Raw genomic sequence first — 25,222 nt, forward strand, 5'->3', positions numbered from 1 at the left:
TTCCTTTCAAAATATTTGTTGCTTCTTAAGTGGCACAGGCTAAGTGGCTGAGAAATCAACAGAGTATGGCAGTTAAGAGGTTGAGAAGCTAAGCAGAGCTTTCAACAGCTTCAAGTTCTAGGAAGACACATACTGAAGTTTAGTGTCAACCAAGGAAGAGGAGCCCTGGCCTCCCAAGCTTTTAATTGGGACCCCTGAAGGGCAGCATCCTAGGAGAAAGGATGAGCAAGACATAGATCTACTTTTACAAAGACTTAAGCCCAGCTTTAAAGCAGCTAAAGCCTAAAGTGGATAAAGATGATCTTCCCCTCTTTTAACTACTTATAAGAAGCAAAAGAGGGGCGCCTCGGTGCTTAGCTGTTTAAGTGTCTGACGATTTGGGCTCAGGTCATGATCTTATGATTCATGAGATTGAGCCCTATGTCAGGCTCTGTGACAGTGTGGAGCCTGCTTAGGATTCTTTCTCTCTCTTCTCTCTCTGTCCCTCCCCTGGCTCACACAGACTCCCTCCCTACCCGCTCTCTCTCTCTCAAAATAAATAAACATTTTTTTTTTAAAGAAACAAAAGGAAATTCTCTCTTAGGAAGGTAACATCATCTGAGGCCTGTAAAAATTTCATACACAACATTGGGAATTTAGTCAAAAATTATCTGGGATACAAGGAAACAGGAGCAAGAGGGGGAGAATCATGATAAAAACAGATTCACAGGTCCACATTTTGGGGTTATCAGACATAGCATTTAAAATAACTGTCATGAATATGTTTGAGAAAATAGAGAAATGGAGAATTTCAACATATCTGAAAGCTGTAAAAATAAATGAATTGGAAAATTAAAAGATACAATAAGCTTAAGGACTCAAAGGTGGATTTAATAGATTAGATATGGCTAAAGAGAAGATTAATGGATTGGAAAATAGATTAGTAGACAATATCTAGACTGAAGCTTGAGTTTAAAAAGATGGAATACAGAAAAGAGCATAAGAGGTTTATAGAACATGATGAAAAGGTCTAACATACATTGTTTCCCCAGGAATGTAGATGAAAGATAATGGGCAGAAGTAATATCCACAGTGATAATGGCCATCAGTTTACCAAAACTGACAGAAGACATCAAGCCACATATTTAAGAAGCCCTATGAACTTCAAGCAGAATAAATACAAAGAAATTCACATCTAGGGGTGCCTGGGTGACTCAGTTGGTTAAGCGTCTGACCCTTGATTTTGACTCAGGTAATGATCTCACTGTTTGTGAGTTGGAGCCCCACACAAGCTCCATGCTGAGAGTGCAGAGCCTTCTTGGGATTCTCTCTGTCCTCTCTCTTTGCCCCCCCCCCCCAACTCACTCTCTCAAAATAAATAAACTTAAAATAAAAGAAAATCACATCTAGGGACATCTTAGTCATAGTCAAACTGTTGAGAATGAAACGTGAAGAGAAAACTTTAAAAATAGAGATGGGGGGCAATGTAGTATCTTGAAAGACTTAAAGATGACTTTTCAGCAAAAATGATGAACTCGAGAAGACAGTGGAATGAATCTGTAATGTACTGAAAGAAGGTGACTGCCAACCTAGAATTCTATACCCAGCAAAAATATCACTCAGAAGTAAAGGTGAAAAAAGAATATTTTTAGACAAACAAAAGTTGAGAGAATTCTTTGCCAGCAGACTTAACAATTTTTTAAATACCTTCATGTAGAAAGAAATTGACTCCCATATGGAATCAGTAGAAGGTAAAATATTTGAATAAATATAGACTATATAAAACATTGATAATATCTGGTGAGGTTTAAAAATATATGTAGAATTAAAATACACACAAGAATAACCCAGCGAGAGAGCAAGAGAAAGAAAGTGTGTGTGTGTGTGTGTGTGTGTGTGTGTGTGTGTGTGTGTGTAGTCCTGAGGTTCTTGCACTTTACAGGAGATAGTAAATATATTAGTCTGTATTAGACTGCATGCAATAAGTCTACAATGGAGACTATAATTGCTAGAAAACCACTAATAATAAAAGAATGTGTGTTTAGCAAGTTAATAGATATAGAAACTGGTATGATAAAAAAAAATCCCTGATCTGAAAGATTGCAAGAGAGAAAAAGAATAGAGAGTAGGTGGGACAAATAAAACACAAGTAGTAAGATTGTAGATTTAAAGCAAAATATAAGTTACTTACATTAAATGTAAATGGTATAAATGAACTACCCAACAACAAAAGTTGTCACAGTAGATAAGAATTATTTTCTAGAAGAATATTGTATTAGTAAGGATGCTTTTTGTTTTAAGTAACAGAAAACCCATTTGAGATAGGCTTAAAATTGTATAGGAACTTCACTCTTCACACAAAACGTTCTTAGCGCCACCAATGCTATGATTTAGTGTCTCTTGGTTTATTGTTCTTGCCTTCCAACCAACTTCCCGTGGGAAGACAAGATGGCTCCCCCTAGCTGTCAGGGCCTCACGCCTCCTCACTTGCATGTAAGGGAGGAGAGGCTGCTCTTTCCCCAGTTGTCAACAGAAGTTCCAGGACTCTAGTTAAACCAACTTGCATTATGTGCCAATCACTGTGGCACTGTGGCTGGCAAGAGAACGTCATGGTGATTGGTTCAGGCTTCCACAGCCCCCTCTGGAGTGGGTTAATGAGGAAACAATGAGGCAAACACTCACATGGCGTCTACTATGTGCCAGAGGTACTATCTATCGTAGGCATTTTACGTGTGGTATAGGAACCCATTTCACCTTCATAAACCGGCACAGAGATGTTAAATAGTTTGACCCAGACAAGGTCACAGCTAGTAAATGGAAAAACCAGGATTCAAACCTAGTTACTTAGGCCCCAGAATCTGCATCCCACATGCTATCTATACTGAGTCTCCTTCTCAAGCCCCATAGATATAGGAAATATGGGACTCTGTTAAGGAATGAATACTATGTGTTATGGACTGGATGTTTGTGCTTCCCCAATCCATATGTTGAAAGCCTAACCCCCAGTATGACTGTAATTGGAGATGGGGACTCTAAGGAAGTAATTCAGGGTAAATGAGGTCATAAGGGTAGGGCCTGATCCAATACAATTAGTGTCCTTAAAAGAAGAGATACCAGAGGGTATGTGCATTCACTCCCTCCCTCCTTCTTGCCCTCTCCTCTTCTCCTTCTCCTCCCTCTCTCTTTTCTTTCTCTTTCTCTTTTCTTTCTGCATACACTGAGGAAAGGCCATACGGAAGACATAGTGAGAAGACCACCATCTACAAGCCAGGGAGAGAGCTCTCACCAGATACCAAATCAGCAGGAATCTTGATCTTAGACTTCCTGCCTCCAGAACTGTGAGAAAATAAATGTCTATCGTTGAAGCCAGCCGGGCTGGGGTGTTTTGTTATGGCAGCCCAAGTGGACTAACACACTGGGGAAGCAATCACTGCATTGCCTCTAAATCCCTTCATGATGGGCAACAACATCAGGCCAATCCTGCCTTCCAAGTCCGAGAGAGCTGGGCTTGCATCTCCCGACTCCACCCTCTGCCAGCTGCGTGACCTTGGACAAGTCAGTTACTCTTGCTCTGGAAAATGGCATTGGTAATTCTGGCATGGAAAGAGCCTAGTACTTCTCAGGTTTCACTAGTCTGAGTTCCCGTAAATAAATCTAGCTTAGCTTTAAAGGGGGAGTTTATAGAGTTTGGGGGATGTGGGATAAGAGACGATGGGCAGCCATGAGCCCGGTGTGAGGCCTTGAGCATTAGGCTCTGCGGCTCCAGAAGCCCTGACAAGATTACAGGCCCCCTGATGGCTGTGAATGCCCCAAGGTGGCTCCAGCGTGGGTGAGTGGACCTTGGCTAGCTCATCCCACCTGGTCTGTGGACATGAGAACGAATCTGGCTGTGTGCCTTCCTGCTTCTCCTCTTTCAGAAGCCCCCACCTCCTGCTGTTTGCGAGACCTTTGGGTTTGGTGAGGAGAGGGAGGTATAGGGTTCCTATACCACACATAAAATGCAGCCTGGTGAGGCCAAAGGGGTCCTGCAGGGTGGCAGTGCGGGCCCTGCTTCTGCTGTGTGTCCTGAGAGAACCACTCGCCCTTCCTGGGCCTGTGAAGTGGAGCCTCTTGTCTCCCACTCTGTGGGATCTCTAGTGTTCCTCCTGCCCTGGCCTGGCACTCCCACTACTCAGAGGGGAAAGCTGAGGCTCAGAGAGGGGGCCAGGGCCCTGCTCTACCCTGACCGAGCCTGCAGAGCCCAGGCTCAGACTCAGGACCCCATTAGCCTGAAGTTGCCCTTCTTTGGCCATTAGTGCTCACTACTTGGCAACACGCATTTCTGTCCCAAGAGACACAGGTCACCCTGGGAAGGCGATTACTCTGTCTCCTCAGCCCGTCAAGAAAGTAAAACAGAGGGGCCTTTTCTAGGGTGCTGCACCCACCGTGCCTCTAAATACATTAACTCATTTACTCCTCACTGCCTTTTTCTGGAGCTGGGATTCTTATCCCTGTTTTACATATGAAGAAACTGGGGCTCAGAAGGGTGAGGTAGGTCATCTAGGGTCACATAACCTGAAAATTCAGGGTAGGGCCAGGGCTTCAATCTGGGTGGATGTGTCACAAAAACAAGTGACAGTGACAGTCCTTCCAGCCACCCACCTTCCCAGGGTTTCCAGGCACCTCCTGCGGGTCCAGCCGTGTGCTAGGAATGAGGGGAATATCTCCAAGGGGGCCTTGGTGTCTAAAGAACCTACTTACTGTGTGACCAAGATAAGCCTGTCCTTCATCTAGGTTCATGTTTTCTGTATGTGAAGTAAGTTGGACAAAATAATGTCTCAGGAGGCATTGACATTTAGCAGCTCTGGGGCTCCACAACTCTTGTCCCGAAGGTTTTTATAGACTTGTGGGGGAGGCAGGGTTCTAACTGCACTTGAAAGCATTGGTGTGGCAGTACAGAGTGGTGTAATCTTGATTTTGTGGTGACATGGTAGAGATTTAGAAATAAAATATTTCAAGTACTTGGCATGCGCTGGGTGTGCATAAAGTACACCTTGAATGGTAGCTGTTCACAGAGACTGCTGTGAGCTGAGGTAGGGGAGCTCGGAGGGCAGGGAATATCCTGGAAGGAGATGCACTGCTCCCAAGCTCTGAGGGCCCAGAGGAGTTTGGGGGGTGTCAGGCTGTCCTCACTGGGTGGGTGAGGATGTGTGCAGCATAGCAGCAAAGCACTATGGGAGTGCAAGGTAACGCCCAAGTGGAGGGATGGGCCCAGGCTGTGAGGGCCCCCCATCCAGGCCAAAGGGACTTCATTTATTGAATGCCTGCAAGGGACCAGCCCTGCATTCAGTATTTTCCAGGGGTTTTCACATCAACTCCACCTTCTAAAAATCTCCCCGTATTACAGATGCAAGAAGGTGCGATGGTTTCATATTTTGAACCTCTGTCTTTCTAACTGCAAAAACCCTATGTCTAAATGCTGCATGAGCTCAGGGGTTGGCAGATTACAGCCCCAGAATCAATGAGCTGTTTTTCTAGATAAAATTGTATTGAAACAAAGCCCCATTCATTTATTTACATATTGTCTGCGGCTGCTTTTCACTGTTGAGTAGTTGTGGCAGACTGTGACCTGCAAAACCTACAATATTTGCTGCTTTGCCCTTTTTTAGAAAACATTTGTTAGAGTAAAAATGTTTGCTAGACTAGATAGCTAAGTCAGAAGATTCAGTGTATGTCTGACCCCTACACTTGCTGTGTGAGCTTAGGCAAATTGCTTGCCCCCTCTGAGCCTGCCCAGCCAACTCTTGACAATTGTGGTGAAGGTCACAGGTGATGGCTGCAAAATGTTTTCTATACTGTGAAGTGTGGTACCCTATCGCCAGCCTGGCACCTGGTGGACAGTAAAACTCTGCTTGTTGGTGAACGAGGAACAGTCATTGTGCAGGCCTTCCTAGACCCAGCTGCTGGCTACTCCTGGGACCGCAAGGAGGTGGCATCTGGGCCTGAGATGCTGAATGCATCATTGTTCTTCTCGTGCAGACTTGGCAGGTTTGAGCATAAATTAAAATTCTTGTGGGGAGTCACCTTATATGTGGTACCACTTTATAGCCAAGTCATTACGGTAATTTGCAAAACTCTCTGGTGTGTAACTGGAGTCATTTGCTTCAGATTTGCTGGCTGTGACCTCATTCAGGCTGCCCGGTCCTGCATTTGGTGACCCTTGAGCCTTGGAGACTTGTCCTGAGTCTGGCCTCAGGGTTAACCAGACCTGACATTCTGGGGCTAGAATACAGGGGCTTTGCCTCCCTCATGGATAAATAGGAGAAGAAAATGATTATCATTATCATCCTCATTTCTTTTCAAGTGCTGTGAGCTAGGCACCATGCCAAAGGCATTGTGTCCATAATCTCTTGTGATTGTCCTCACAACCTTGTGAGTAGCTGTTAGCACCATTTTACAGATGAGAAAATAGAGACTTAAAGAGGAAACTAAACCAAACCCTTACCTAGTCCCGGGGGTGCCATCCAGGCTGTGCTGTGGATTTGCTGCCTGACCAAGGCAGGTCCTTTCCTTCTCTGAGCCTCAATTTCTTCATCTGTTCATTAAATGAGTGGGCAGTCGGTTCCAGCCCCAACATTCTAGAATTTCTCACTAACTTATAAAAGCGAACATAGGACTTCCTCACCCTCCAAGTCTCCAGTGAAGCTTCATTTACATGGAAACCAGGTCTAGTATCTGCTCTTGGCTCCAGTGGCACAGAGAGAGACATGGCTGCGGGCATAGCCCTTCCCAGGGCACCTCCCTCCCCCAGCCTGCCTCAGAGCAGCAGGGCCAATGTGCCCTTCTCATTCCTCTGCCTGTGCAGGGAAAGACTCCGCCCTTGCTCCCTGGAGATGAAGAGTGAGCAGGGATGATTCTTGGGATGCCTTTGGGGACGGAGAAGCAAGATACCAGTAGGCGGGAGGGCAGTGGGAGGCCCCCTGGCTGACTGGGACCCGTGGTGGGCAGTGGTAACAGCATCTCTGGGACACACATTATAGTCTATGGTTTAATTTCCAGCCTTTGAGAAAGCAGGTGGCCCAGGGAAGGGTCTGGCATGGGCTTTGGGAGACCTGGGTTTGGGCCCCGACTGTGCCAGCAGTTGCCACGAGACCTGGGACAGTCGCTCGCCAGCTCTGATGCTCCCCTCCCTCTGCGAGTTAGGGAGGCTGATGCATTTATCCAGAGTGTTGTGAGGGTCACACAAGACAAGGGCTTGGATGGGCTTGGAGCCCTAAACAGTGCCAAACTGTGACCTGAGGGGCTCCTTCTTTCCTCCCTCCAAGAGCTGGCTTCTTTGTTTATTGTAGGAAGACATCTTACATATCCAGTGGAGAAGAAGCCAACGGGCCTTAATTATTTGTCGGGTAATAACTGTTTTTTCCCACGGAGGTGATGGGTTTGCATATCAGCTCTGCCCTTTACTCCCTGTGTGACTTTGGGTAAACCACTAGACCTCTCTGAGCCTTCATGTGCTTGTCTGTAGATGGAGTGGTCCTATCCTGTGACAAAGACTGAAGTTCAGGAGCCATTGGAATGGTTGTACTTTGACTTCCCACAAGACCCCCCCCAACATGATCTTCATTGGAGTCAAAGGTGGGGATGCCTGTTTGGGGGTCCCCAGTTGTTCATCAGTTGGCTGAGAAGCAGCAGGACCGAACTCAAGCTTTGAAGTCTGAGAGATCTGGGTTTGAATTGTGACCCCCACCTCTTACCCCCGAGCCTGGTCAGAGGCACTTAATCTCTACAAACCTCAGTTTTTCTCATCTGAAAAATGGCTCTAATGAGCCCGCCACACAGGGATGGACACTTGAAGGGAACCATGTGCCTCATGCCTAGGAGGGGCTTGATAAGTGCTGGGCTCCCCAGTGCCTTTCTGGGGGCTCACCTTCCATCGCTCCACACATACTCCTTAAGTGAAGGGAGGGTAAGCAACCCAGAGGCCCCCAGTGGGTCTGGTGGGTTTTTGGAGGAAGCTCAGAACCACCTCCCCAACCCAAAGACTGGGAGAAAGACCCTGGCAAAACAGCTCCGTGTGATGATTAAGCTTTCTTTGCTCCAAATGCTATTAATGGTCATAAAATTATCCACAGTTTTCTGAGGCCCAGGCCCAGGGTCTGCCTCAATGGGACAATAAAATCGCATGCAGAAACGATTTGGAAAAGGGAGAGACCGCCAAGCAGAGCTGGGGCTAAACGAGCGGCAGCCTGCTCTCATTAACTCAGGCCATTCACATTTGTTACCAGGGATTTCTTTTTAATTAAAAAACAACCAAGTTATTAAAAAATAGGCTTGTGAGCGGCTGGCCCAGCAGCAGCCGGAGCCAGCGGGAGTGAGCGTTCCTCGCAGCAGGAATGAGCCCAGGGAAGGTGACAGGCGCTTCTGAGCAAATCTTCATGCGTGCCCTCTCCAGCAGGCTCGCCTGTGCTTGGGAATGCAGAGGCTCAGCTGAGCCCCGCCTCGGCCCTGGGAGCATTGCTTCCGGGCTGCAAACTGCAATGTGCTCGGCAGGTGGATGCCTGGAACCTGTCAGAGCTGTGGGCACTCGGCAAGTTAGCACGGAGGCTCCAGCCCCCCTTCGGGTTGGGCGAGGATTAGGGTTGGGTGAGGTGGATCCTTGAGGATGGGGTTGCATTTTTGTCTAAGAGGCTACTTTTTGTCACGTAGCGATTCAGAATTGGGGTTTGGGTGCGACAGACCTGAGCCAGAGATCCAGCCCAGACTCTTACTAGCTGTGTGATCTCGGGCAAGTGACATAAGCTCCCTGAGCCTCTGCTTCCGCTGTGCCTCTCCTCATCCTCAGTCTCGGCGGCTAAAATCAGGACCTGGGGGCAGCTCCCTGCTCATCTTAACGGCTTGTCTTGCTCAGAGTTGACCGTACTGGACAAATACCTGGGCCTGTTAATAATGCTTTATCATAGGGGTGCCTGGGTGGCTCAGCCGGTTAAGCATCCGACTTCGGCTCAGGTCACGATCTCACGGCTTGTGAGTTCGAGCCCCACATCGGGCTCCGTGCCGACAGCTCGGAGCCTGGAGCCTGCTTCGGATTCTGTGTCTCCCTCCCTCTGTCCCACCCCTGCCAGTACTCTGTCTCTTTCTCTCAAAAATAAATAAAACATTAAATAAAAAAGAATAATGCTTTATCACATCTGTAGGACACTTCATGCTTTTCAGAGTGCTGTTTGACAATGAGAACAATTTCCATTCCTGGAGCTCACCCACTAGGTGCCAGCACTGTGCTGGGGGCTTTGCACCTCAGCTCTCAAAACCTCACGGCCATCTCTGGAGAGCTGGTGCGCCTGTCTTCATTTTACACCAGGGAGCGGAGGGTCAGCCTCGGGGAGGGATGTGTCCAAGGCACAGACTTGGTTAGGGGCGGTCGGGGCTCACCCCGAGGTCCATCAGGCCCCAAAGGCCGTGTCTTGTCCTCCTTAGGGTTATGGCTGCCAGGCGACAGGACAGAAAGACTGAGAACATAGCTTCCAGATTAACCCTCCTCGTGCTGTAGAAGAGAACGCTGAGGCCCAGAGAGAGGAAGTAGCTTCTAACAACTGTGCCTAACAGTTTTGTTACACTGTGTACAGTTTTTTTTTTTTTTTCAGGGTTTTCATATCTTCTCCCTCAATTAGTCTTCATAAAAACCCAGTAGGTCGCCACTGTTTCCTGCACCTGGCAGGGTGTTGGTACGTCGTCAGGGCTCAGCGCTTGTGTCAGGGTCCTTCGACTACTGGAGCTCGGCATCCACATCTAAGTATTGGGGATTTTATTCCCGATCCTGCTGCTGATTATGGAAATTAAATAAGGGATCCCCAGTGCTTTGAATGCAGCAGGGGTTCAGTTAGTGTGCTCTGTCCCACGCTGTGCCCCGGAGACTGCCCTCTCCCTGCACCCCTCTGCATGCTGTCTCCACTCACGTTGTCTCCTCTTCCTGTCTTTCTTTGCACAGTGAACGGGAGCTACGGCCACTGCACCCCAGGCTCGGAGAAGAGCCTGCTGGACCTGGACCTTGCGGAGGGCCCCGGCCCCACCTGCCGCCAGGGCCTTTTCCTCCCCGCGGGCACCCCACCACCCCGGGGCCACCCCCCAGCCTGCGAGAGGCTCCTGCACTTCCCCCACCCTAGCAGGTAGGTGCTCTATCCTCGCCCATCAGCTGCCTTCTGCGGACACTTCCTGAAGGTCAGGGACCTCACCTGGTCTGCCCGGTTGTGGGATACGCAGGGGAACTGTCGCACGGGAGGGCGGGGGACCAGCCAGAGCCCGGTAGCACAGTGGTGGCTGCCTGGTCTAGGCCTTGAACCTCTCGTGTCGCGTTGCCTCATGAGAGACGGAGATGGTTTTCTTGGGGTGTCTTTCCCCATTATGGAAGCTGAGGTGGCTTTTCACAGAGAATCAGTAATTTCAGAAGAGGACGATGCATGGTGGGATGGGGATGGAAAACCCAGCTCAGGGTTTGTATGCATTGTGCTGTCAAATCCTGGACTGCTCCTGGAGGGAGGGGCTCCTCCGCCTGGGGCCATCTCCTGCCCCAGGAGGCCATACCTCGCAGAGCCCTCCTGCCAGGTGACCTTCATTCAGTGCTTGCACATCTCCAGTGACGTCCACTTGCGGACAGATGTTCTATCAGATTGCGTATTAGGCTGGAATCTGCCTCCTGGGGTCCCAGCGGTGCCTCTGTGCCCTCTGGTTTGTGACCTCTGACAGGCAGAGGTCAACCGCCGGCAGGCCGCTGTTCCCATAGCTCAGCCCCAGGGCCTGCACCTCACCGCCTGGGCATGCTGGCCGAGGCCTGCTTCACAGATAAGAGATTCTAAAACCTGGCCCAGTTGCCTGTTCGCAATTCATTCTTTTATCATTTATTAAGTATGTGTTGTGCGCCAGGCACTGTAGGATGCTGGAGATGCCTTGGCAAAAGAAGCAGAGGGGCGCCTGGGTGGCTCAGTCGGTTAAGCGGCCGACTTCGGCTCAGGGCATGATCTCGCGGTCCGTGAGTTCGAGCCCCGCGTCGGGCTCTGTGCTGACCGCTCAGAGCCTGGAGCCTGTTTCCGATTCTGTGTCTCCCTCTCTCTCTGACCCTCCCCCGTTCATGCTCTGTCTCTGTCTGTCTCAAAAATAAATAAACGTTAAAAAAAAAAAAAAAAAAAAAAAAAAAGAAGCAGAGAGCTCCTCAGTGGCATTGATGGTCCAGTAAGAGTTTCAGGTGAGAGATATTACTAAATAGCAGGATGCTTATTCTTCCACACGGAGCCTTTTTTTTTTTTTTTTTTTTTTTTTTTTTTTTTTTTTTTAGCACATAGGATCCCTGTGGCCTTCATTGGTATTAGTGAGACTTTTGATTTCTAGGAGTGTGTTAGTCTGCTTGGGCTGCCCTAGCAAAACACCACAGCCTGGGTTGTTAAAACAACAGAAGTGTATTTCTTACAGTGGTGGAGGCTGGAAGTCTGAGGTCATGGTGTCCCCTCAGGCTTCTCTCCTTGGCTTGCAGACGGCCACCTTCCTCACATGGCCTTTCCTTTGTTTGCACGCCCTTCGTCTTCTAAGGATGCCAATCATATTGCATTAGGGCCTCACTCTTACAACCTCATTTATCCTCATTTACCCCCCCAAAGGCCCTGGCTTCAAAGACCATCCCACGAGGGGTTAGGATTTCAACATGGGATTTTTGGAGGGACGCGATTGAGTACGTAACAAGGAGCAAGCATCTTTTCGACTTCGAGCCACGTGTTGGTCGGTGACAGGCCAGTGCATTTATCTGCTTGATTATTCACTGAGGCTCCCCCAGCAGCATCTGGTTTCTCCAGGGAAGTTCTTCCTATCTCAGGGTAGAAGCTATGCTAACTTAGGGAAAGCTAAAGCAGGTGGGATTTTTCTTTTATTTATTTTGATACAGATGATCCAAAATATTTGTCATTTTGAGTGTCATTTTGACAATTTAGAGCCTGTACCTAGAACCCCACATACGCATTGATCTGAGGAGCTGCTATTTTTTCTGCTGATGTGGCAGCATCATACCCCCTCATTTTCCTAAAGCAACAGAGGGCTCTAGCCCCTGTCCCACATCCAGTTGGATCCTGTCCCTTCTCCCTCCCATTGGACTGCCTTATGTTAGGGACCCCTCCCCTCCCTTCATACTGCCCCCTTCCTGATCTCTGACTCCTTGACCCACTGCCTGGGTTCTGGGAGGCCTCCTTGCCTCCAGCCCAGCTTTCTTTTTTTTTTTTTTCTTTTTGCTTTCTTAATTTTTTTAATGTTTTTATTTTATTTTTGAAAGAGAGAGACAGGGGCACCTGGCTGGCTCAGTCAATTGGGCATCTGACTTCGGCTCAGGTCATGATCTCGCGGTCCATAAGTTCGAGCCCCACATCGGGCTCTGGGCTGACAGCTCAGAGCCTGGAGCCTGTTTCCGATTCTGTGTCTCCCTCTCTCTCTGACCCTCCCCCGCTCATGCTCTGTCTCTCTCTGTCTCAAAAATAAATAAATGTTAAAAAAAAGAATTAAAAAAAAAATTGAAAGAGAGAGACCGAATATGAGTGGGGGAGGGGCAGAGAGAGAGGGAGACACAGAATCCAAAGCAGGCTCCAGGCTCTTAGCTATCAGCACGGAGCCCGATGCGGGGCTTGAACTCACGAGCTACGAGATCATGACCTGAGCCGAAGTTGGATGCTTAACCAATTGAGCCACCCAGGCACCCCGGGCCCAGCTTTCTAATACTAATAAAAATGGCTCCCGCTTTCTGAGTGCCTGAAATGTGCTTGTGCACATCTCTCATTTAATCCTCGCTGCTAATGAGTGACAATCCTGGAGTACTTGCTATGTGCCACACACTAGGCCAAGCACTCTTCATGTTATTAGCTCACTCAATTCTCGTCTGCCAGAGGGTGGGGAAATTAAGGTTAGAGAGGCCACAAAACCAGCCTGAGGTCACCCAGCAAGTGGTGAGAGTATTAAGTAATGTCAGCAATACCTTGATTTTGTCATTTCTGTGCTAAAAATGACTACCCGCCACTGCTGTGGTCAATAGAATGTATTCGTACATGCAGTTTGAGGTCTAGCCCCATCACTGGCTTTCTGGGTAACCCCGGGCAGGATGCTACTCTTTCTGGACCTTGTTGCCTTACCTGTAAGGTGAGGATAGGAACACAGAGTGCACAGGCCCCCAGTAGTGTGGGAAGGCGCCCTGTGATCTGGCCGCTGCCTGCCCACCCATCACGTTGACCTCCTGGCTTTGGGACCCGTGGGCTGCACACTTCCCCACCTTCATGCCTCAGCCTTCAGAACTCCCCCTTGATCACTTATGTTTGCCAGAAATCTCTCCGCCTCTTAGCAGAGTTTAAGTGTTCCCATGAGAGCTGGTCCTCGATCTCCCCTGTGAGAAGGGAAGCTTCTCGAGGGCAGGGACCTGGTTTATGAAACATCTCGTGTCCTCAGCATCACAGAGCACAGAGGGAAAAGCCTGCAGAGCGACCTCACTGGCCCCTAGCCCAGGCTGTAGCCCCTGAACCAAAGGGTGCATGGACCCCATGAGATCCAAAGACACCCTCCTTTCCGCTTGAACCTCTGCCCGAGAAACACTGGTTTTCCCAATTTCAGCAGCTCCCTTCCAGGGACCAGGATGACAGACAGAGTTGGAGTTCTTGATACTCACAACATTGAAGCTGCCAGGAAACGTAATGGTCATCAAATTACATCATTTTATATAAGAGGAAGCTGGGGCCCCTGGCAGCACATTGTTGTGGGAAAATCCCAGGCTTCTGATTCAGACAATCTAGGTTCAGATTCCTGCTCTAACACTAACTGCCTCTGAGGGCTTGGGCAAGTTGCTTCGGTTTTCCGAAGTATAAAACAGATGGTGGTCTCTCCCCCGAAGAATTCAGTTATGCATTCGGCAGATACCATGCATCGGTTCTGCTGGGGTCGGGTTGCGTGGGACAGCCTTCAGGAAGGTTCCTGGCATGCAGGGCTGCTCAGCAGTTGTTTGCTCTGTCCAAGGACCCCTGCTCACAGTTTCCAGAGATGTGATGGGGGTTGTCTGGGGAACCCAGGGCTCAGAGGCAGAGCAGGGCAGGAATCGCTGCCGGCCTTCCAGGGGCTGAGGGACCCACGAGGACAAGCAGGGGGCTGTCTCAGCTAGCATTTGGAGCCAGGAGACACCACAGCCTGAGCTGTCCCCTCCCCACCCGATACTCATAGGTGCTATAACTGTTCTCTTGATTGCTTCTCCTGTTCTCTTCTGCTGATTATTTAGCCTGATGCTAAGCTGGGTTTTTTTTAATGTTTATGTATTTGTTTTGAGAGAGAGAACAAGCAGGGAGAGAGGCAGAGAGAGAGGGGGAGAGAGAGAATCCCACGCAGGCTCTGTGCTGTCAGCATAGAGACCAATGTGGGGCCCAGTCCCACGAACCATGAGATCATGACCTGAGCTGAAATCAAGAGTTGGACGCTTGGGGCGCCTGGGTGGCTCAGTCAGTTAAGCATCTGACTTCGGCTCAGGTCATGATCTCACGGTTCGTGAGTTTGAGCCCCGTATCAGGCTCCATGCAGAGAGCTCAGAGCCTGGAGCCTGCTTCGGATTCTGTATCTCCCTCTCTCTCTGCCCTCCCTTGCTTGTGCTCTGTCTCTCTCTCAAAAATAAATAAACATTAAAAGAAAAGAAAGAGTTGGATTCTTAACCGACTGAGCCACCCAGGCACCCCCTGATGCTGTCTTTAAAGGGATTATTCCAAACAGATGCTTACCTGGGGCCCACCCCTGCCACGCCCAGGATGACAACCATATGGAAAACAGCTATGCTTTAATTTTTTTAAGCTTCACAAAGTCACAACTTTCATATCAGCTCTTTAAGCTCCTCAGTGCTTTCTGCTGGCAGTGGTGGCCCAGCGTCCCCAGGCTTGGGGAAGGGGGGGATGTGCATCTGCTGTCCACCTTGGAGTGCAGGATCCTTCTGATTCCATCTGGTGGCCAAGCTCTGGGCAGGGAAGGGAGGTCTTTTCTGGGTGAGGCAGATAATTATTGGTCAAGTGTAGCTGAGAAACAGAAGGGCCTTCCCGCAAGCCTTTATCCGGGAAGTGCCTCGGGTCTACAGTGAAGAAACGCACACCTCCAGGAGAAGGGGAGCCTGGCTCCTGGCCCAAGCCCCATCACTGGCTTGCTGCTCGTGACTGTGGGCAAGCCCTGTGCCTTCTTGGCTCCTTTCTTGTCTGTGGAGTCATGAGGTTGGAGCCCATGCTCTCTGAGGGCCTCTGGGCTCTGCCTTCCTGTTTCCCGTGCCCCTTCGTTCCTTCTCCTCCTCCTGAGTAGTGCTGGGGCTGCTGCAGCTGCAGGGAGCCAGAGACAGAGGGGCTGGGGGCTGCTGGGCGGCTTGGAGAACAGAGACAGGTGATGACCCCACAGCCCATCTGCAAAGAGTTCCAGAACACTGGCGGTGATATGGCGGTCACGAAGGCACCATTCACCCTGCTGTCCCCCTTTCCAGAGGACTGTCACGGCACCTGCCGTCCCACTTGGTCCTGGTAGCCACCCTCTGAGGTAGTGAGGGTTAGTCCTCGCTTCACAGGTGAGGAAACTGAGGCTCAGGCCCAAGGACACATGGCATGTCCTAGTCAGGACAGTGGGCCCATCGGCAGGCTTCCTGTTCTGCCCAGCCAGCCAAGGGGCTTCTCTGACCCTTCATCTACATCCCCTTGCTGGTGGCTGGAGACCCTGGTGCCTCTACCTGCACTTACTTGTCCTGCGTTTGGGAAAGGCCCTCTCTACGAACGCGTGCGCCACATGCCTAAGGAAGACAGCACCATGTGCGGCCCTGCGCGTCACACCGTAGTCACACTCGGGAGAAGAACGTGCAATGAGGAAACGGGCCCAGAGTGCCTTGCCCAGCTTTGTGCAGCTGGGAGTGGCCGAGCCTGGTCTCAGACCCCGGTCTCCCACCTCCCCCGAGCTGCCCTCCCAGCCTGCCTGCCCGCCCATAGCCTCACCCCAGAATTGAGTTTCATGTAGTCACAGTGTCTGGGCTTGAAACCTGGGACCACCCCACCTGGCTTTTCCTCAGTCATTCCTAGGATGCCCCCTGTCGTCGTGACTTGTGTTTCAGACCCCCAACTTACTGATATTCACTGTGGAAAAGACAGACTGCTTGGGGCAGAATGTCACATAATTAACATTTCTAGAAATTAACGAAGATTACAAAAATTAAGAAAGATCTAAGGGACAAATAGGCAGAATTTAAAACATACTGGACCTGGGGTTCCTGGGTGGCTCAGTCGGTTAAGCATCCGACTTCGGCTCAGGTCATGATCTTGTGGTCCTTGGGTTTGAGTGCCACGTCGTGCTCTGTGTTGACAGCTCAGAGCCTGGAGCCTGCTTTGGATTCTGTGTCTCCCTCTCTCTCTGCCCCTCCCCCACTCATGCTCTATCAAAAATAAACATAAAAAAAATTTTTTTTAATTAAAAATAAAACATACTGGACCTGGATGTCCCTCAAAATGATCGCCTCAGCCTCCTTCCTCCAGAACTCACTAGAAGGTCACAGGGAGAAGGTCAGGGGAGACCCTAGGGAAGCCTCAGCAATAGGACAGGATGGCATCTGGGGCTGGAGAGGTAAAAGGATGAAACGGTGGTCTTTCTTGGCATCCTTTTCAGACCTCCTCCTTTTCTGGAACCTCTCTCCAGCCCCTCCCCTTTTTCTCTCCCCCATATTCTTTCCTGCTGACCACATCCAGCCTCTGCTTTCTCTCTCCCTCTGCCTCTAGCCCTCAACCTTCACTCCTGCTCTGGGCTTCTCCATCCTTTGGTCCCAGGCTCCCTGCTGTCTCCTGCCCGGGTCTCCCCACTGTGAAGTGCCCACCCTCTCACAGCTTGTCTGGTCACTGTCTTTCAGGTCGCCCAGACCCCAGGCCACGTATGTGAATGGTGGCCTTCCGGCCACACAGCACATCAAGCAGGAGTCCCTGCCTGACTACCGGGCCATGACGGAAGCTCGCACACCCCTGTCTGCTCACTGCCGGGCCCCGCCAGCCACTGGCCTGCACTCAGATCTGGACCTGCCGGGCCGAGGCCTCACCAACCCCACGCCTTCCTGCTACCTTCTGGGCAGTGAACCCAGCTCTGGCCTGGGCCCCCAGCCCGAGGCCCACCTCCCCGAGGGTGGCCTGAAGCGCTGCTGCCTCCTGGGCCTGCCCTCCACCTCTTCAGCCTCCCCCTCCCCCTGCGCTTCCTCCGATGTCACCTCCATCATCCGCTCTTCCCAGACGGCTCTGGTCACTTGCGTGAATGGACTCCGGAGCCCCCCTCTGCCGGGAGACCCGGGAGGGCCCCCCAAGCGAGCCCGGCCTGGCCCTGCAACCACAGAGAGCCACAAGGGCGGCTTGCAACTTGAAGCCTGCCGGAAAGCGGGCTTCCTGAAGCAGGAGCCTGCGGATGAGTTCTCAGATCTCTTTGGGCCTCCCCAGCAAGGCCTGCCGCCCCCCTACCCCGTGTCTCAGTTGCCACCCGGCTCGGGCCTCGGAGGCCTGGGGCTGGGCCTGGTGGGCAGGGGGGTGGCCGGACGGCAGGCGTGCCGCTGGGTGGACTGCTGTGCAGCCTACGAGCAGCAGGAGGAGCTGGTACGGCACATCGAGAAGAGCCACATTGACCAGCGCAAGGGCGAGGACTTCACCTGCTTCTGGGCGGGCTGTGTGCGCCGCTACAAACCCTTCAATGCCCGCTATAAGCTGCTCATCCACATGAGGGTGCACTCGGGTGAGAAGCCCAACAAATGCATGGTGAGTTCCCACGGCCACCAGGCCGTGCCCCTGCCTGGCCAAGCAGAGCAGTCCCCACCTCCGTGCTAGGAGTGGCCTACCGGGGGCTCCTTCCCTGGGGGCTGGCTGAGATCCCCTGCGGTCAAGGAGGGGAAGGATCAGTGCTGTGGATGTGGTCATTGGTCAAGATAATCAGTGCCCGTGTCACTGGGAATCTTTGGCTCCTCTGCTCACCGGGTGCCCTTCCCCCACCCCAGGGTACATGACCTGGTCAAACACACTTGTTCAGGTGGTGACAACACACACTCTGAGGTCAGAGCAGGCCCGGCCACCTTCTGTATTACACACAGATGCTCAGTGCCTCACCCACCACTGGTCGGGCAGCCTTCCCAGGGAGGCTCTCCGGGCCTTGGAGCGGCCCACAGGCTTGGCTTCCTCCAAGGAGCACTGTGTCCTCACAGGCATCTGGCTTGAGAGCTTGGGTCCCTGGAGCAGGTTTGGAGGTAAGGGGAGGGGTAACAGATAAGGCCCTGGATGGCACCTGCAGTGCCATGGCTGGGGTTGAGCCTGAGGTTTCCAGGGAAACCCACACCCACACCCACACCCACACACACACACACACACACACACACACACACACACTAACAGTGGACACCGAGGCCTCCAGCCCTTCTCACTGGTCATTTCTGTATTATGCTCTCACGGTGGTAGAAATCCCTATCAGTCTTAGTCCCTGATACCCTCCGCCGAGCTGCTGTGCCTAACCCCAAGGCCCAGCTACCCCACCGGGAGAGGCTCCCGCCTGGGAGTGGAGAGGCTGGAGGAGCCACCCAGTCTTCTAAGGCCCAGCTCCATCTTCCAGCCACTGGGGCGTTGGTGACGCAGGAGAGAAAGCAACGTGTCTGGTCTGCAAGGCCAGCGTCATAGCCGAGGTCAGGTTCCCCCACACGTGCATGCTGTCACTGATGCTGGGCGCCTCTTCATGAAGCACTCGGTCTGGGATGGAGTGCCCCTCTGTCCCTGCTCAAGGCCCAGGGTAGTATTTACAGGGGCCGGGGGAGGCAGGAAGCTTTGGCAACCAGCAGTATAAACTCCACCTTCCTGGGACTGGGTGGTCACCCTTGGGGCCCCATCTGCTTGTGGAGCTGTGGCCTGGGCATCCAGCTAGACCAGCTTATTCAGCTCAAGGGGGCCAGTTCTTGAAGAGGAGGAGGAGAGGCAGTGAACAGCCTCTGCAAAAGGACAGCCTCAGATTAGGAGGGAGCCTGCGGTTGGCGTATTAGTGTTGTGGGGAGAGGCTGAACTGGGCAGGCTGAGGATTTGACTTCATCGTGTGCCTTGGGGCTAAAGCCATGCTGGGAAGGGCTGGGGGCCGGGCCAGTCCCGGGCATGCCCCTGTTCCTCTGGGGTGTTGTAACACAAGGCTTGCTGAAAGGCATGCCCCCCCTCCCCCGCCCCGCCGCCGCCCATCTCTGGAAGGAGATGACCAGCAGACTACTGGAAGACTGAGGGTACCGTCTCTGAGACCCTGGAGCTGACAGCTGTTGAACAGTGGTCCCTGATGTCTTCTTTCCTGTGGGGGTCCTCCTGTCTGTGGGGGCCGGGGCGGAGGCCCAAACCCTGGCGTGGTACGGTCCGGGGCCTCCGCCCACCAGGGCCTCTTGTGTGGAATTACAGCATCCAGTAGTGCCCGTGCTGGACGGCAGGGACCTTGAGATAATCTAGCCTTCCCTGCCCATTTGCTGGGAAACAGAGGCCTAGTAATTGGGTCAGAGAGGCCCAGCTTACTCAGTGCGGTCTGGGGATCTTTCTCTATGGTTCTTTTTCCTGGGCCTTCCAGGATCTCATTTGGTTCAACGGACTCCACAGAACACTGGCTTACACCTGACTCCTGCCTGTCTCCGGCGACCCAGACGTAGACTTTCCAAGGTCTTTGCCTGAAGGCAGTTGTGGTCAGCAAGGGGTGGGAGATGGGTGTGGACAGGTTCTGGATGGAGTTTGCATAGACCCAAGGACAGGAGGCCCACAAGGGCTTCATGGAGGAGGTGACGTTCAAGCTGACATTTAAATCTTTACAAAAACCCTGTAAAACCAAGGTTTTACAGATGAAGAAACAACGCTCAGTGGTGTCCAGCCGGCCTTCTCCCTGCTACTATGAGAACACTTTATCTTGCCTCCTGAGGGATTTAGGATTTTGATGATAACACCAACAAACAGCTTCTGAGTGTTGACTGTGTGCAGAAGCCATTCTAAGTGATAACTCCATGCAATCCCGGGAGCAGTTCTACAGGGTGGAGACTATTAACTCCCATTTTACAGATGAGGAAACTGAGGTTCAGAAAGATTGCTGAATTTGCCCCACGTCACACAGCTAGTTAGGAGCACACAGTAACAACAACAATAATAACAGAGATTGCTAATCATCATGGTAATAATAGTGACAACAATAAAAATAACTTGCCTGAGGTTACACAGCTAGTAACCGTTAGAGTGAAATCTGAACCCACATCTTTCTAAAGTGTGATGCTTTTGTTTGTGTAGATTGTCCCGTTACACTCCTCATTCTCTGGGGTCCTCGGGCTAGCCTTGCTGGGTGCCATCATCTGGAGTGGTGGGAGAGACCTCCTCTGAACATCTCCCTGCCTGCTGTGGGAGCGCTCCCCCTTCCTGTGATGCTGGTGCAGTAGGTGACCCAGGGGAAGGGGCAGGCTCCAGCCCGCACCCAAATAAGTACAGTCTCCCTTCCCTGTAAAATTATTAATTTCTCATGACAGGCCTCTGCTACCATGTGCTGTAATAGACAAAGGAATTTTGGGCCCAGATCCTCTGGAGAACAGGAAATAGATGAGACACTTTGATTGAAGAGTAAATGGCCCACTAAAATAGCAGTTAATCCTTTTATTATCTTTCCAGCAGCCGTTTCCACAGTTCTTTCATGAGGTAAGCCTTCCCCGCCCCATCCAACTGTACCACTCCGGTCCCTGCCAGCTGGTTTACATTTAGCCCGCGGAGCCTCCGCTCACGCACCAGGCAGGCCCAGAGGCACGGCGAGGAGCCGGCTGCCCTCTGCCCAGGTTCTCAGGTCCGTCCCAGGATCGGGATCGGGCCTCGGCTGGCGGGGGCCCCCGGGGTAGGCCGCGCCGTCCATCCCCCCGCCCCCCAGCTCTGCCCTCTCCCCGGCCCATCCACGCCATCCAGAGGAAGCTCCCTAATCTCTTTGCAATATCCTGTTATGTTTCTTATGTTGTCCGAGTTGTCTTAGCCTTATTAAATTTGGGGTTTCATCTGCATTAGGATAGCGAGGATACGTCCAACCCAAATACTGCCGCGACGCCTCGAAGACGTTAACTTTGAAAAGATTAATTTCTTGCTTTCTTAGGTTGGCTCTCCCAGACAGTTGGAATCCTGATTGTCTGAGACTGCAGAAATTAGCAGGCTGTGTAGTTTGCTTTCCTCCCCATCAAGAAAAAGAGAGGGAGAGTGAAAAAGGAAAACCTTTCATAACCTTGGGTTTCATAAAATAACAATAATAATGACAGCAAGTCCTGCCTTTGTGAAGAGCTTTAACCGAAGCTGTGAGTGCAGTGTGGACGGTATGTGTAGGCAGGTCTGGAGCCATACAAACCCAGTTCCCTCCTGGGCCAGCCACGTAGCAGCTGTGTGACATCAGGCAGGTGACTTAGCCTCTCTGAACCATAGTACATTTGGTTGTAAAATGGAATGATAATCGTACCTCCCTTTTAGGATTTTTGTCATGAGGGTTTAAAGAGATGACACAGGGAAGTGCTTCGTTAGTTCTCTTGTCCCCCGTCACACTCCGTCACGTCGACCATCTCAGGAGATTAACACTGTAGCCCTGAGAGTTACAACAGGATCATTTGTGGCTATCTTACAGATGAAGAAACCCAAAAGAGCCAGTCAGTAGTGGAGCTTGGACTTGAGGTCAGCCAGTTCCAACGGCCTTCACTGTGGGTGAGGTGGACAGGGCCGTCACCCATGCCGGTGGCCTGGTTAGGTGTCTGCCAGCAATGTGGAGCACCTGCTCTGTGCCAGACGGTGTCTGCTCCGGGTGACGGGAGCTAGAAGGGGAAACTGGGGTGGGGACATAGGGAGGAGGCTCTGGTCCCTGCCTTCCCAGGCCCGGTGTGCGGCTGGAGGCTGGGCTCACGTCCTGCCTGGGCTCCTCTGGTAGCTGCACCTGCTCTGGCCGCTGGTCTCCATCCGTTACGCCCCTCTCCACCACTGGACCTGGCACCAGGGAAATACAGCCCACTGAAAGCTGAGCATTATTGGTTGGCTGTAATCAGCCAAGGAATCAGACACGAGCCACCTGGCTGGGCCTTTTGGGAGGGCCTTGCCCACCTCCTAGAAGGGCCAGCCTGGGCCAAAGCTTCTCTCCTTTCCCATAATCCTGGGGCTTCCGGCTCTCCCTTTTGGCTTTGCCTCAGTCCCCCAACCCCTGAGAAACAAAACGCAGGGTGCTGGAAGAGGTGAGGGAGGCGGAAGGAGGTGCTCTTGGCTGAGACGCCGAGATTCTAATACCCGGGCCCAGGGCTAGCCATGTCCTAGTCCATCTTCAGAAAACCACTGGTCAAAACGCTGAGGCCCAGAGAGGCCAGATCAGGTTCCAGGGTCACACAGTCGGCCAAGTGGCCGGGCACAGCTACACGTCAGATTTGCCCACCTGCCCGGCCAGGCTGTGAGTTGGGAGTCAGAGAGAATCTTGACTGGCGGTGAGGTCATATCTCATTGGAAGTCATCAGGGAGAAGAGAACTAATACATTCTGAGGTATGCTAGGTACAGCCACGCATCACCATGCCCATTCTTTCAGGAGAAATTGATGTTCACGGATGAAATGGCTTGCTCTTTGTCACCCGGCTCAGCTGCCTGGGCCACTCCACGGGCCACACGGCCCCCCACCCACCTGCCTTTGCTCAGCCTCTTCCACACAGAGGCGAGTCGGTGCTTCTTAAACCACAATGAGTGGGTCCCTGGGCATGTGCTCCCCCCGTGCCCCACGTCCTGAGACTGGCCCCGTGGGTTGGGCATGTTTCTGGGCCAGCGGACACCCCTGACTCACGTCAACATCTCCAACTCATTCTCGGGAATTTTCCTAGAGCCCAAAATGCATGCGCAGGTGGGTCTTCCGTCCATCTTCATCGTTACAGAGAAGAGACAGGGAAGACAGATCCTGAGAAGACAGTGAGGGGCCCAGGATCCCACAGCAAATGGGGCAGCTTCAGTGGACAGGGAGTTTCCTGAAGGGGCTAGTAACCAAAAGTTGGGGAAAGTTAGACCGTGGGGAAAGTGACCGCAGATGAGGGAAGAGTCCTTCCCAGAAACACTTGCCTCACCCAAAAGATGGGTGCCCCCGTGTGCTCAGCCTCATGCTGAGCTGGGGGTCCTGAGACAAAGATGAGGTGATAACGAGACTTCTGGCACCTTGGGGAGGACACCAGCCACCCTTGAGTCTCATGCTGTTATTGCTGGATGAAGGAGGGAGGGGAGCCAGACGCTGAGGATTTGAGGCCTGGCTGTATAACCTTGTCTAAGTCAGTCAAGGCGGCTGGAACATTATTGGGAATTTTTCAGCTTATATAGGACTTCCACACAGGCATTCCTCAGAGTGGAGGAATAATTCCTGGGGACTGGATCATTATCCCCATTTTACAGATAGGGAAAGGGTAGTCCGGTTCATGCCCAAGTTTAGGTCTCAAGTGCATCATAGGGTGAGGTTTGAACCCAGGTCTCAGCCTGACTCCAGAGACTGTATGCTAGCTGTGACCTCAAGCCGCTTCCCAGGCAGAGGACCATCAGTCTGCCTATAAATATGAAGAAAATATCCAGATTTGAAACTCATTTCAGCAAGCTGTCAAGGAGCATGCACCTCCTGTATGCCAGGCCCTGGTGGACCCAGGGGTCACAGAAGGGAATCAAAGCCAGCTTTGGTCTGGAGGAGGCTTTGTTAAGCAGAGAAAACCAATAGACGCTTGCATTTTTGCATTTAACTGTTTTCCCACATGAATCCCACCCCCCACCACCACCTTGAGAGCCTGTCGCAGACCCCCTGCCTTGCTGATATGATGACTCCTTTGTTCTATCTTGGAGGAGAGGGCCCTTGTGGGATGAGGGGGGAGACATTTCAACTTCTTTATTTTATTTTATTTTTTTTATTTTTTATTTTTTTAAATTTTTTTTTAACGTTTATTTATTTTTGAGACAAAGAGACAGAGCATGAACGGGGGAGGGTCAGAGAGAGGGAGACACAGAATCCGAAACAGGCTCCAGGCTCCGAGCTGTCAGCACAGAGCCCGACGCGGGGCTTGAACTCACGGACCGTGAGATCATGACCTGAGCCGAAGTTGGCCGCTCAACCGACTGAGCCACCCAGGCGCCCCCATTTCACCTTCTTTAAAATAAATAAATAAGTCACCCGAAGACAAGCTTACTTTCTGGTGAGCTAAAAAGCTACAAAGTGGAGCATGGTTTAAAACCCCTGCCCTTGAAAATCCTGCTGTAAATGAGCACGGAGAGGTCAAGCTGGCCCAACCAGCTTAGGTGACAAGTCCACCCACTTTGGAAATGGGGTCTGAGTGTCACTTTGTTCTCAGGTGGGAAGGGTCTGGGTAGAAAGACCTTTCTAGGCAAAGGAAGCTTTTAAGTTGGCATGCAGATGTGCCCTTTTCAATGACCGCGACTGGGGTACCTCCTGGGATCATAGCAGTTCTCGTGTCTACTTATTATCAGGTGGGAAACCCGAAGCCCAGAGAAGGTGCAGAGTGGCCCATTGTCACCCAGCAAGTTAATGGTAGCCGTGGGATACCTGCTTTATTTCTCCCTGCCCTGAGGTTTCCTCTGCAACCAAACTCCTAGAGAGTCTTTGCACACTCCAGCTCCTTTCACTCCTCTGGGCCTTGGCTTTTGCTGGTCTCTCTGTCTAGAATACCTTTCCCAGCCCAGCAACTCCTAACCATCCTTCAGAACCCAGTCCAATGTCCCCTCCTCCACTTCCCCCCTTTCCATGCCTCCCGCTCTCCCCACACATGTTGCCCCACGTAGAGCAACATTTCCTGGTATGGCCAAGTGTCTTGGGGACCGTGTGCCCTCTGATGTCTGGCTCAGCCTTGAGGCAGAGGAGCTAAGCCTGCCCTCTGGTGCAGAGGCTCTGACCAGCTCTGTGCGTGAAGCAGCCTGGGCACTGTCCTCCAGAGCAGTTTCCAGTGAAGTCACAAGATGGGCAGGGCCCTAAAGATGGGCACGTCCACCCTCTAGTCTGGTGCTTAAAGTTTTTCTGCAAGAAAGTCTGAACTTGACACGTGGCTTTGCTACCTGACAGCCTGTGACCGTGTGTGAGTAACCCGGCTTCTGTAAGGCTTTGCGTTCTTACCTCTGAAGTGGAGGGAGCAGGACAGCTGGGAGGCTCCCATGAGATGCCGTATGTGAGGTGCTTCGGCAGTGCCTGGCACATAGTAGATGCACAGCAGATAGTTCA

At 51.6% G+C, this 25,222-nt stretch overlaps 1 protein-coding gene across 2 annotated transcripts in view; it reads left to right on the plus strand.

The window, feature by feature from the left end:
* GLIS1 (GLIS family zinc finger 1) overlaps positions 1-25,222 on the plus strand; it is a 228,921-nt gene that overhangs the window by 128,054 nt on the left and 75,645 nt on the right. For both annotated transcript variants that reach the window (XM_060624603.3, XM_060624605.3), the window contains exons 3-4: positions 9,944-10,121; positions 16,868-17,750. In XM_060624603.3, coding sequence (XP_060480586.2) covers positions 9,944-10,121; positions 16,868-17,750 — 1,061 coding nt within the window. The remainder of the gene's footprint in view (positions 1-9,943; positions 10,122-16,867; positions 17,751-25,222) is intronic.

This window comes from Panthera onca, chromosome C1 (genome assembly GCF_046562875.1).
Source record: "Panthera onca isolate mPanOnc1 chromosome C1, mPanOnc1 haplotype 2, whole genome shotgun sequence".
Lineage (NCBI taxonomy): Eukaryota > Metazoa > Chordata > Mammalia > Carnivora > Felidae > Panthera > Panthera onca.